Consider the following 13,964-nt stretch of genomic DNA (forward strand, 5'->3'; position numbering starts at 1 on the left):
GTTTTATTGTCTTTGAGCTGGGGTTTATTATGAGTCATCCATTCCTTGATGTCATGAATACATGTTTCAACTGAGGATAAGGCTACAGAAGAGTCACAATGGGAAAATGAAAGATAAAGCTGATTGTTGTCTGCATACTGGTGAAAGTTAAGATCATGCTTGTGAATTAAGGTGATACTGAAGGATTCAAGTATCTAAGCAACGGTTGCTAAGGAAAATTTTTCAAATCCATGAAAATGAGAGTTTTTGTGCATTTATTGACCTGAAGATGCAAAACAATGGCACCAAAACCGAGCAGACATATGGTTGCTGGTCATAGAACGCGTGATGTAAGAGATATGCAGATTAGCACAGCATGTTTTTGAAAAGACTAAGCCACCCCAAATTTGCTCAAAATACCCTGAAATTTTACACAGTGATACTTGACATACTCCTTCACAGTCCAGGCATGGCTTTGGTCAGCCGTGAAACAAACACTATGTTTTGAAATTGCAAAAATCTACTTTGTAATTTCATACAATTTTTAAGCGTATTCCTGCCATATCTCAAAATTTATTGAGAATTTCTCTAAAACGCATGCTTGGCCTTATTTATCTTGGCGGTGTCTACAATTCTGCTGAAATTCATTTCAACAGATGGAAAATTGGCCGACTTGAAAGCTTTTAAATATTTGCACAACAGCAGAAGGCGATAATGCCTAGAAAACTATGTAAATGATAATGATTTTCACGTGCAATAGCGCGCATTTGGCACACTGCCTGCCTCAGCGATTGTGGGCGCATTGAATCCTTCAGTATCACCTTAAATTTCTTAATGGAGCAATGCAGATGGTGAATAAAAGAGGGCCTGCATCATAGGACACAGCCCTGTGGCACACCAAAACTGAGTTCTAATGGTTAACGATGATACCATTGATTTTGATGAACTGGTCCCTTTGCCTCAAGTATGAGTTGAACCATGTTGAGTGCAACATCGGAGATACCAAGATGAGAGAGTCTGTGAAGAATTATATATTGTGATCGATACTATCGAACACAGCTGAGAGATTGAGGAGAATGAGTACAACATAATTGTCAGAGTCCATGGGTAAACAAATGCCAGTGTGTATTTTCAGGAAGGCAGTTTTTGTATTGTGAAATTTCCTGTATGCTGATTGAAATGATAGCTTGAGTGAGTTTTCTTTAAAGGTAGTCGGTGAGTTGAACAGTGATGATCCTCTCAAGTTCTTTTGGAAAGAAATGGCAGATTGGAAACAAGTTGGTAATTCTTGAGAATGTTGAAGTCCAGTGAAGGTTTCTTAAGGAGTGGAGTGATAACTGTTGACTTGAATATGGAACTGTGCCAGTTGGAAGTGACTGTTTGACTGGTTTTGTGATGAATGGAAGTAGAGGATCGAGACATTTCTTGAGCAGTGAAGTCGGAATTAGGTTTAGGAAGCATGATTTTGTTGGCGAGTTGATTATCATTTTTCTGACATCCTCTGTTTAGACACTTGAATTGCAATAAATTGGCTGTACTCAGTCTGTTTAGACACTTGAATTGCAATAAATTGGCTGTACTCAGGATTTCAAAGTTGCTGTGTTGACTGGTTGACGTGTTTGACTTGAGGTTGTGTCATATGTCAGTGATTTCTTGTGAAGTACTGGCTGAATTGTTGTGTAAGATCAAGAATAGAAGTACAGCTTGGAAGAGAAGTTGGCTTATTGAGGAGTGATGTGATGGCTTGTAACAGTGTTCTCTGATTATCTGCATTGTCTTTTATTAGGTTGCTTTAATAGTTTCGTTTAGTTTAACGAATTTGTGTTGACTTGACGACTTTTATCTTTGTAGATGTGGGCCATTAATGCGTTCTGCTGGCCATTGCTGTTGTTTTGCCTGGCGAATTTCAGTGGTGTACCATTTTGTGTTTGGTCTGATGGTTTTGATGGGTTTCTTGAGGGGAACGTGTTGATCAAGAAGACTGGCAAGACGTTAGTTGTAGGTGGCTATAGCTGAATGTATATCACTTGGAGGTTGATGAAATTCATGTATGGTGATAATATTACTGGTGAAAACATCGGTGTCAGTGGAGGAGATGGAGCGATATAGGACTTGACGTTTCTGCAGTTGTGGTTTCTGTACTTTAGCATGGACAGATCTGTGATCAGAGAGAGTTTGATGATTGACATCTATGGAATCGATGACAGACTCTGACTTTGTGATGATTTCAGGATATGACCATGGATATGAGTTGAAGACAGTACCCATTGTTTCAGGCCACAGGAGTCTATAGCATCGATGGAACTGAACTCTTCAAGTAGATTACCAAAGTAGAGCTGACAGGAATTGTTGTTTAGTTGATTTATTCCTCTTATTTGGTGGTGGAAGACATACTGGTAGTGTGATCAGTTTGAATGAGATGCCATGGTATGAAAGAGTACTGTAGCTAGCATTGCCTGGAAGGATTTTAAATTTAATGGTTTCCATAAGGACAGTTTCTTTACTGATTTGTAAACAAGAGAAACACCACCACCAGATTATGTATTGTGAGGTGTTTGACAAAATGAGTATCCTGTAGGAGTGCATTCATTGATGACATGGCTATTTGTTTCTTTCAACCAGGTGTAAGTCATAGCTAATAAACCAATGTTCCCTGATGTATCACCAACTTCTGTTGCCTTCTTGCAAACTGACCTAACATTCCAGGTTGTAAGATGGAGATTGGTTTGTGACTTGTTGATGAGACTGCAGGAAACTGGTTGTTGTTGGCTAGAATGTGATGATGCAGCTGTGGAGCAATTGATGTGAATTTCTGCTCATGAGTGCCTGCCCTGACACCATGTCCATGATGAGTTGCTGGTTTTGTTGTAGATTGCAGGTCTTGATCACATTGCAGACTGGTATTGGAAGTCTTTCATTGGATGATACTTTATTCAGCAGGTGTAGCATTTCACTGGAGTATTGCATAGTGGTGAATACAGTAATCAACAGCAGTGTCTTCACAAGGAGAATGTTCATAATTATTACATGATTAGCATCAGAAAGGAATCCATATGGAAAACAATAGCAGTGCAAAGTTCAGTGACAGCAAAGATAGACAAGTCACAATTTTCCTAAGGAAAAATCCAGGAAATCTAGTCAGCAAAGGTCCAAACCAGGCTGAAATACACAGAGCTCTGGTCAATAAACATTCATAGAGGATCTGTAATGAAATCAGGCTCCTCTGGCTCTGGAAAGAGGTAAACCGTCAAAAAATAAAGAGCACACAGTGTGGAGGCTGCCTGTAATTATAAGGCACTCTATGATCTGCTAAGTTATGTACTTGATATAGATGCAAGACCTATCTACGTATATTGATTATGATCAAAATAGCAGTCCAGTGTTTTATGCAATGTTTACTTTTGTTCTTGCTATACTGCACTTTCTGAAGTGTGTTGTTTTGCAATATTAAAAGTGTGTTAACTGTTATAAAGTGTTATTGACTTGACATTTTGGTTTCGTTGTAGAATATGTCAGAAGATATGCAACAGAGGAAGCATTAAAAGAACAAGAAGACGCTTCAACATCTAGTGAAAGTTCATTGAGTGATTTTGAAGAAGATGAAGCAGAGGATATGGAGCTATAACAGTGACTATTTTGTTTCAGAGAGATTTGAATTTTTATATTTTTAATATTTGTATAATGTGGGTTTCTCCTGATCAGTACCATTTAATCTCCTCCAAGCTATTCCACAGTAAATAAATGTCCTGCTTATTGGGTAGAAAAGGATTTCTGGCAATCTTGCCGTTGATTTAGGAAATCTGGCAATCTAGCAGCCGTTTTATTTCTTTTATCAGTGCACATGTCTTTTAAATAATTGGTATTAACATTTCTTAGTTTCACTACCTGTTTATTTATACAACAAAAGTATATAAAAGTTGTCAGTCTTAGGTATTTAGGCAATAAGCTTCCTTCCAGTAAAAGCCAAACCATCTACTGAAAGCTAGTGTAAAACATTATCCATTATGTTGGATTTACAACTATTCATGAGAAATTTTCCCCTGTATTAGGGGAAAATTAGACTATCAGTCAAGCTTGCAGCACTGGAAAACATTTGTTGACAATATTTTTCAGAGATTCAATGATGGAATGTTGATCAGTGGTAGAAACAAGTATTCATACTCTGATGATCATTCCTAGTGTTGGGTATAGTGAAATATCTGACAGCTATGTGCATTTATATGACAAAGTGCTATGAGTAGTATTCAGTTATGCAAGGTGTATTATTCAGTGTTGTTTTAGAGTGGAAATCACATTACAATGACACTTCATCAAAGGTCGCTGATTAATTACACATTATGCACTTTATAAATCGGCGCAGCATTTCAGAGTACCAATATGAAGATAATTAATTGTACTGGTAGAGCAACCTACTTCTGTGGTCAACCTTTGTATTTCTGTTGCACTGGTATCCCTTGATTCATTGGACTAGCCAACCAGTAGAATTCCAAATCTATCAGTCCAAGCAATGAAATTGTCAGTCATTGAATTCCCATGACCAGAAGTGCTTTTCTGTGTATGACCAGCTGTACAATCATGAATGCCTAACAACAGTCACAAACAAAGACAAAATTGAACTCGATGGTTATCAGTGAGTGACAAAGATACCATGAAGCCAGCATCAATGACATTGCCAAGTGGTATATTAAACACTAAACAGAGAAGCATGTCTTACGTCCTGTTGCATTTTGCAATATGCAAAGTCCATTTGCTGTATGATATTTGATGATCAAGGCGTGCAACTTCATACATAATCTTTACAAGGCAATTACCGGTACAGGGTCTCTGTTTCAATCTCTGTATGAGGAGTCTTTCTCCTATCTATGAGATGTTAGCAGGAATACGTCATTTTCATGAGCAACAGTTTTATTTCCACTTGAACATATGACACAAAATAATTTAGTAGCCACCCAGATGCCACAATAAAGAGGCTAGAAGTTTACAATGATGAAAGTGACATCTTGGCCATTACAAAGAACAGTCAAATAATACAAGTCAAATATCTGATAGCAGCATTCAAACAGTAGTCAAAGCACTGTTTTCAGGACAGATGTAGCTTTTCAGGGCCACCCAAAATTGTCAAATGTTTTATTCTTTATGTTGCTCCATCACTCCAATCATATTTGTGCAAATCTGAAAGAAATCAAAGCCATGCAATAGAAGTACAGAAATATATGCAATGATAGCAACAGAAAATTACAGGTTTTTCCTTGTTTGGCCTTTCCATGTGTAATTAGTGTCTTTTGAGCTGTAGATCACTATCAACATTCTCACTGCAACCTTAGATAAAACAAAAAGTTCAATTTTGATTACATATTTAAACTATGGTCCAAACAACTCAACTGTAGCTAAGGGCCACATATAATTTCCAACAAACAGAAAGTTATCTTGGGCATACGGTTTCCAATTTCTTTTACATCAACAAAGGTAGAATATGGTTGAAACGAATTCGTTTAGACAGACATAATACAACGTAGCACTGAAATTGAGTTGTGTTTGGCAAAGTAGCTACTTATCTGAGAAACATGCATCGTGGGCTGACACCTTTAGCTTGTAAGATTTCAAGGGGAGAGAGAACGTGAACTTTTTTAAAATTGTTGTGCAAAGTCAAGGAAAAATACAAACTGTCCAATTGTTGCAATCGGTAGAGTATTATGAAAACAAACGTAGTTTAAGAAAGGTACCGGATGAACATGTAGAGAATGGCAACATATTGTATTTTTCATAGGAAGAAAAGCACACTGTAAGAAGATCAATGTGAATCAAGACACAAGCAGAATAAAGTTTTTAAAGGAGTCAAAAAGATCAATATCAAAGTAGTAAAACAATTAAATGAGAAAAATAGAAGAACAGCTCTATTCAAATCAAGTTATTCCCGGGACTGAAAAGTTATATACCATGCTAAAAATTTGGACACAGAAGACCAAAGGTTATTTGTGTATATATAAAGAAAGAGGAATAAGTGAAAATGACTTTCTATTGTCCTTCCTGGTTACACTTGAATCTTTGTTATCTATCAGCTCTTCAAGTTCCTGTGCTAATGGAAGGGAAATATCACTGGTTATGTCAGGTGGCATGTTACCCCTTGTGCTTTGACCACCTTAACAGCATTTTTAAAGCTGCAAAGTAACCCCCTGCATGGTCTCATGGCCAGCCAATTTTTCACAAACACCAGCCACTTGTTCACAAACTAGAGCACCGATTCAGGAAACTAAGACACCAGTTCTGTACCTTGTAATGGAACTTTAAGGGAACAAGCCTAATCTATTTTCTCATCAGGTGTATTGGTAAATGACAAGACAAAATGAGCCATTAGCATGTTATAAATACATGTATGGTAGCATATTAGCTATTGGGATCAGTCAGACATCTGATATCTGTCAGTATTTATGTCTGTCTGTCCTCTCCAAAACTCAAGAACCTCTGCATGAATATGTATCATAATCATATTTTGACATACAGGTACAACAAAGTACAAGATCATTTCAAGAAATATCCAATTGATAATGTCATTGATGTTAAGATAGGGATGTCTGTGATAATGCTCAGTGTATATGGACAAAAAGAGATCCTTCACTGCCTATGAGTAGCGCTGAAGGAAAAATGCCAAGATAAATAATTGCACTATGATCCTAGTAGACAAAAGCTCTAAAATTTCCCATAGCTATCATTCCCCAGTTTTAAAGCAGTTTGCATATTTACAATTCCCCAGCATGTTCATCAGTGTTATTTGTAATGGCCATATTTCTTAAAGTATGAAATGTAAACAGTATCTTTTAAAGTAGCTATTTAAGCCAAACAGGCACTGCCAACATGCTGGCTGATCCAGCCAAAATGTGTCCTTATTTATCCTCCAGCATCTTAAGGAAATATTTGACAATATTTGGAATGCATGTACTGCAACATAAACAGATCATAATTTGAATACAAGACATTGTGGTCAATTTCAAAACAAACTGAAGTTTCAATGTAGTTAAAGGGACAAAGTCGGCCATTTTTCATGAATTTTGTTTGATATGAGATACTACATATTTTGTTTGACTTGTTGAAAGATACTGATTGAATGGGTGACCATGCATATATTCGACCCCGTTTTTAGGCACGATACATAAAGCCATCGTGAAAATTAATTAATGGTCATGAGCATTATTCATTTTTGCAACGGTTTCATTTAATTTGTGTAAAACTGGGATCAAATATATGCATGGTCACCCATTTATTCAGTATCTTTCAACATATCAAACAATATAAGTAGTATCTTGTATCAAACAAAATTCATGAAAAATGGCTGACTTTGTCCCTTTAAGCAAGAGAAAGGAATTTGACAGTGTTATCATCAATATAATTGTTCAAAAGATATGGCTTCAAGAACTGGCATGGTTATTACCGTATTGGTAATATTATAACTAAATATGGCATGGTAACACTGCAGCCCTTTCCTAATAATGTGTGAAAGCATCTCACATGACAAACTTCATAGCAAAGATATTGTTCCACGCGTTTTAATGTATTTATTGTAATGGTGATAAAGAGATAGGAAGAGATGGCAGAATAAAACATTTTGTATTTTAGCTTTTTTGAGGAAAATTGATGTGTTATGGATACTGGTTAGCACTTTAAGTGCAAGATAAGGATAACGCATGGCTTCTTTGTGCTCACTTCATACTCATGACTTGTATTTCTAATTTGGCATACTGAACTACACATACAGGTAAAACATTTCTGTCCAAACTAACACTTTGTAGGGCTCACTTCAACCAAGCATCTCTTATTACATTTTCTCAGGCCTATCTTGAAGACATGTGTACTTGATAAGACTCTTGAATGATCATGCTCAATAAAAGAGCAAAGTTGCCATCTTTTGAAATTTCATTCCTCATTTAAGACTTCTTAAAAATTAAATTATTGGGCTAAGTTATACTAGCTGAGTTAATATGGCCCACCAAAGAACTACCTTCTCTAAGTATAATTTATTCAACAGTAATGAAACTAAATTAGCGATTTGACTGAAACAGAAGTGTGAAAATAATGTTAAAAGATGGTAATTTTATCCCATTTACAAGTTGTTAAATTGGTTATACCACAAATTTAAGGTAACAATGAGCTGTGGTTAGAATTTTAATAGATACCAATTTGCCTATTGTATCTATGTACAATTATGTGTACCAGCAGGGCAACCCACACATATTTTAAATTATTTTACTGACAAAACCTCTGTCCCTTCATGTCATTTGTGTTTTCCATCTATGCATAAGTCTCTGTATTTGCACTCACGGTGTTCACTTACCACATTAATATGTTATATGTGTGTGAGTGTCGGAGACATGTATTAATCTATAGCTCAGAATTAGATAACACTGTAAAGGATATACATGGCATAGAGGTTATTTTTGTTTTATAGCTACTGGTTTTATAGTATCACTATCATGGATAAGCTTTGCAACATGAATGATCAACATTGAATAAAATGATCAGAAAGTCTTGAGTGTATCAAAAACTGGCAGCTGAAATTTCTGGTAGAAGTTACATTGGAAATACTATTGTATGCATTTGATCAGTTCTCATGACTGTAAAATGCACAGAGTGGCATTGTCTTTCTTTAACATTTGTTAGATATCTTATTTTGATACTAACAGTAAACATTGACCCTGCAATGATGGGAGTATCATGCGAAATGAGAAAAGAGGATTGGTTTCAGGGCATGATGATCAGAATCAAGTTTCATGACCATTTCTGATTTTGATCAGGTGCCTTACAAAATTCTGTTACCATTCTGATTGAATGTATTCTGAGAAGTTGACAAGAAGCAAGGACACCCTGTATCACTACCAATTATATTGTGCCAGGACAGTATGCTCTGTATATCGTGCCAGGGCAATATGCTCAGTATATTGTGCCAGGACAATATGCTCGGTACATTGTGCCAGGACAATATGCTCAGTATATTGTGCCAGGACAGTATGCTCAGTATATGTGCCAGGACAGTATGCTCAGTATATTGTGCCAGGACAGTATGCTCAGTATATTGTGCCAGGACAATATGCTCGGTACATTGTGCCAGGACAATATGCTCGGTAGATTGTGCCAGGACAATATGCTCGGTATATTGTGCCAGGACAATATGCTCGGTATATTGTGCCAGGACAGTATGCTCAGTATATTGTGCCAGGACAATATGCTCAGTATATGCTCAGTATATTGTGCCAGGACAATATGCTCAGTATATTGTGCCAGGACAGTATGCTCAGTATATTGTGCCAGGACAATATGCTCGGTATATTGTGCCAGGACAATATGCTCGGTACATTGTGCCAGGACAATATGCTCGGTATATTGTGCCAGGACAGTATGCTCGGTATATTGTGCCAGGACAATATGCTCGGTATATTGTGCCAGGACAGTATGCTCAGTATATTGTGCCAGGACAGTATGCTCAGTATATTGTGCCAGGACAATATGCTCAGTATATTGTGCCAGGACAGTATGCTCGGTATATTGTGCCAGGACAGTATGCTCGGTATATTGTTGCCAGGACAATATGCTCGGTATATTGTGCCAGGACAATATGCTCAGTATATTGTGCCAGGACAGTATGCTCAGTATATTGTGCCAGGACAGTATGCTCGGTATATTGTGCCAGGACAGTATGCTCGGTATATTGTGCCAGGACAATATGCTCGGTATATTGTGCCAGGACAGTATGCTCAGTATATTGTGCCAGGACAGTATGCTCGGTATATTGTGCCAGGACAATATGCTCAGTATATTGTGCCAGGACAATATGCTCGGTACATTGTGCCAGGACAATATGCTCAGTATATTGTGCCAGGACAGTATGCTCAGTATATTGTGCCAGGACAGTATGCTCGGTAACTGTGCCAGGACAGTATGCTCGGTATATTGTGCCAGGACAATATGCTCAGTATATTGTGCCAGGACAGTATGCTCAGTATATTGTGCCAGGACAGTATGCTCGGTAACTGTGCCAGGACAGTATGCTCAGTATATTGTGCCAGGACAGTATGCTCGGTAACTGTTCCAGGACAGTATGCCCGGTATATTGTGCCAGGACAGTATGCTCAATCAGATCAGAACATGTCCTACTCCCTGGCTCAAATTACCAGTAGAATGCCTGTAACAAATGTTTGTTCTTTAGAATGTACCTACCTGGTATCAAAATGCGAACTCCTCTCCCCCTCCCAAAAAAAGGGGTCATTTTTCAGTTGATTTTGCAAGATCTGTACACAATCATTATGCAAGGCCAAGTAACAAACATTAAGTATTAAAATAACCTGTCTAAAAATTGTTACAAATGACTGCCACTGTGGAATCAATTGCTAAGAAGGGTTACAAATAGTTACATGTGAATAGCATTATATAGGTTGTCATACAAAAAGGAAATGCAATGGGCTTCTCAATTTCTCTGTGAAGATTTTTCTTCTCATGTGTGGTGTATTAGTACAAGATACCAGTTCTTCACTGTTTATATTGACATGGACTTTTTCATGACCGTTCTCCCATATGAAAAGGAAAGGATCATAAGTGAAGATTTCAAGAAAGGACCAGTAGCTGAAAATTATGATTTTTTAGCTATTTTTGTTTTGAATATCAATTACAGTTCCTACTCTACTCCCCAAAGCACACAGCATTCAGCTTGTCAACTCAGGGTGTATATGTAAAGACTGCATTGTTAATTGTTGACAAATGAATTCTGGTCTGGGCTGGAATTCAAATTTAAAAAATAAAATTGCATTTTATACATATAGATGCAGTGTTGACAAGCTAAATAGTCATTGTTTCGACAAGCTTTGGGGAGCAAAACAAGAACATGCAATTGGCATACAAAACAAATACAGTGAAAAAATGGTTAGTTCCAGGTGCTTGCCCTTTAAGAGCAATTACTGATGAAGTAGTTAAGTAGAAATCCTTCATGTCAGTGAAATGAGTGAAATGCAACTGCAATAGGCTCAGTTGTTGCCCGTTATTTTGTATTTATCAGTATTGTATGAGGGTGATTTTTGAGTCTTGTCCTATGATGAAAATAAGTAATGAATTCAACAAAAACAACATGGTTTAAATGACACACAATGTACAAGTTTACTCCATAATATTTAGAGCACCTGGATTGTCATTGAAGTTTTGACATCAGCACACTTTGTTTGCCATGCCAGAACAAAGAAACATGATAAACAACCTACTAGTCATACCTATATCTCATCTTGCAGTCTTTCAAAGGATGTGCACGTGAAGGTATTAAGCTGGGCTTGAATAATAAGATGTGTAACTGCAGAGGCACAATGCTCTCCCTTAGGGTCGGGATATTACAAAAAATGTAGTCTAAAAATAGATAATGAATTGAATTGCTATGATATAAGTATTGTTGATTTGGTTTGAATTCACAAAGAACAGGTATCTGGTGACAGCTATACTATGATTTCACAAAGTAATAATTGTTGAGTGGATAATGTACTGGCATACTGTTTATGTAAATCTGATAGTGCACCACACCTTTAGGCATTTCATAGGATTGGGAGAATAGAGACATTGCATTGACAAGCTGTTCATAAGCCATAGTCATATGATGAGTAAGTAAGGTGTATTTAAGTCAGACAAGCCTATTAATTGTAGTTGATGTGACATGATTTCTGTGTGAAAATTTTGATCAACTTTGCAAAGTCCTACTTCAATTTTTAAATAATAATTAAACTATTTTTAATCCAACTTTAAGTGTATTTGTCTGTTTGTTCAGATGGTGACTGTAAAATGCACATAGTTATCACATGAAATCTGCAAGCTTTGATCTGTCTTACAGGATGCTATGGGAGTCAACAATGGATATTCCCTCACATGACATCAGAAACACCTCAGTCTACGACTTCACTATCTCTGCAGTGTACTTTTAAGATGGCTGAACATCTCTAACAAAACAAGTTCCTAAATCTGAAGTTTCTGAAACTAGATCACACAGTTTATTTATTACTTTCCTTCTTGGAATTCAGTGCATGTACTCTTCTAGAAGGAAAGCCCAGTCAAGTGTATCAATTATCATTGGTGACAGCATTGATCACTTGCTCAGCTATCAGTATCATCAAACACAAGTGAACATGTCCCAGTATGGAGTGACAGTGCCGCCTCAGTATGATACATTAGTGATGTCACAGAGCTGACCCTGACTTCTGTGTGCATTCCCTTTTAATAACAAATTTAATCAAAATGTTATGAAATACATTTCATGAACATAGTTGACTAAAGCTTAAAACGTGATACATTTTGGAACCTGACATAAATAGCATGATTTTCACCAGTCAATTTGCCAAGGACTTCAAGAGACAATCCCTCTGCCACCTCTATATGCTAATTGTAGATCATTCAGCGTGCATGAGATCTCAAAGTCTTCTTGTGGGGATTTGGCCAGGTAGTTTGACTCTGATATCTTCGCTAGGTGACTGGGTACCATACATTGTGATTACCAATCTAATTTAAAATCTACTGTATCTTCTCTCCATGCATGACAGGATATGCATTTGAATGGCATCTTGAAATATTACTTCGAGAGGACACAAGTTTGCAAGTACACTTTCCCTTGTTTTTATCAGGTGACGTTTTAGCTCCATTGTCAGCCACACCAAGCTTGTCTAATAAGTGGAGGTGTGGAGGTGTCTGGCGTTGGTCAACTTTTTACATGCAAAGCTGCTGCTTCAAAACAGCCATTCTAATTCCTTTGATATTAGGAGTACAGGCCCCAGATGTTCTTAATACCATTTGTTCAAACTGTGACGAAATGTGCAAATTTGTATTTTTAGGCTAATTTTGCTAATTTGGGGCAAGCTTTAAATATTTGGTATACAGATCCCAAAGGATTACCTTATTTGTGATGAAATATCCAAATTTGTATATTTCAGGCAGTTTTTGTCAATTTTGGTCAAAAATCTTTCAAATCTTCAAAACTGCTGGTCAGACAGTTTTGACATTTAAGATATAAGTCCCCAGGAATAACCTTTTTCAGATTCCAAATAGTGCAGAAATATGCAAATTTGTATTTTTAGGTATCTTTGCCTGGAACGTACAGCCATTGAAGTTGGCACTGTACTCAATACCTGCCTGGCACTTGTAACCATTGAAGCTAAATTATTATGGTGTTTTCATGGTGTTGTCTTACAACTATATCAATATCATAGTGATTGAATAAAATTAGTATTCTTCAATTTTATTGGCACGTACAACAAAACAGAGTAACAATATTTTACATCAGCAGTTTGAGTGTCGACTATAATTTTGCTGATTTTACATATGATTTGTCGACAAATCCGCTAACGGTCATGTATCAGGAGAGAAAAAGACCTAGTATTTAAAAACAGAAACAGTAAAAAGCTTATCAAAATATGCAGAACAACCAGTTATTAATTTTGGGTTTTGCTCATTCAGTATTTGCTGAGTCATTTCATGTTAAAATTTGATTAAAAAAAGAAAATGAAAGTAAACTTCAAAATACTTGTATCATACATCCATAGATCAATGTCATTGTTACATGAATCTACATGGGAAGGTACACACCCCATCCCACCTCCCCATCCTGTAACTTCCGTCCCCCCCCCCCCCCCCCCCAGTCATTGTCTAAACCATTTCATCTGGTACTAGATTCCATTACTCTCTTGCACCATAGTGTTGATACCAATCAATTTATGAAAGAAAAATGAATGACTTTGTCGTCTATGCTTTGTGGTAATGTAAATGAGACAGAATTTTTGCAAGTTTTCCATCACAGATATTGTAGAATAATCATAAATATTTGAAATCATAATTTGTGAAAGTAATTGTTTCCGCGGGTGATAGGTCTTATCCTGATTTAGCCTTTCGAACCCTGATCCCCTCAATCCACACACACATACATACAAAGTTAAATTGTGCATTGCCTTTGTCATATTCCCACATGTTTAAATCCATAA

General features: G+C 36.9%; 1 protein-coding gene across 2 annotated transcripts in view; it reads left to right on the top strand.

Annotated features, from left to right (window-relative positions):
• Window positions 1-11,739, top strand: part of LOC139134536 (ubiquitin-conjugating enzyme E2 H) — a 63,531-nt gene extending 51,792 nt beyond the window's left edge. For both annotated transcript variants that reach the window (XM_070701413.1, XM_070701412.1), the window contains one exon: window positions 3,486-11,739. In XM_070701413.1, the coding sequence (XP_070557514.1) occupies window positions 3,486-3,604 (119 nt within the window). In that variant the 3' untranslated portion in view covers window positions 3,605-11,739. The remainder of the gene's footprint in view (window positions 1-3,485) is intronic.
• The last annotated feature ends 2,225 nt before the right edge of the window (window positions 11,740-13,964 follow it).

The sequence above is a fragment of the Ptychodera flava genome, chromosome 6 (assembly GCF_041260155.1).
Source record: "Ptychodera flava strain L36383 chromosome 6, AS_Pfla_20210202, whole genome shotgun sequence".
Classification (NCBI taxonomy): domain Eukaryota; kingdom Metazoa; phylum Hemichordata; class Enteropneusta; family Ptychoderidae; genus Ptychodera; species Ptychodera flava.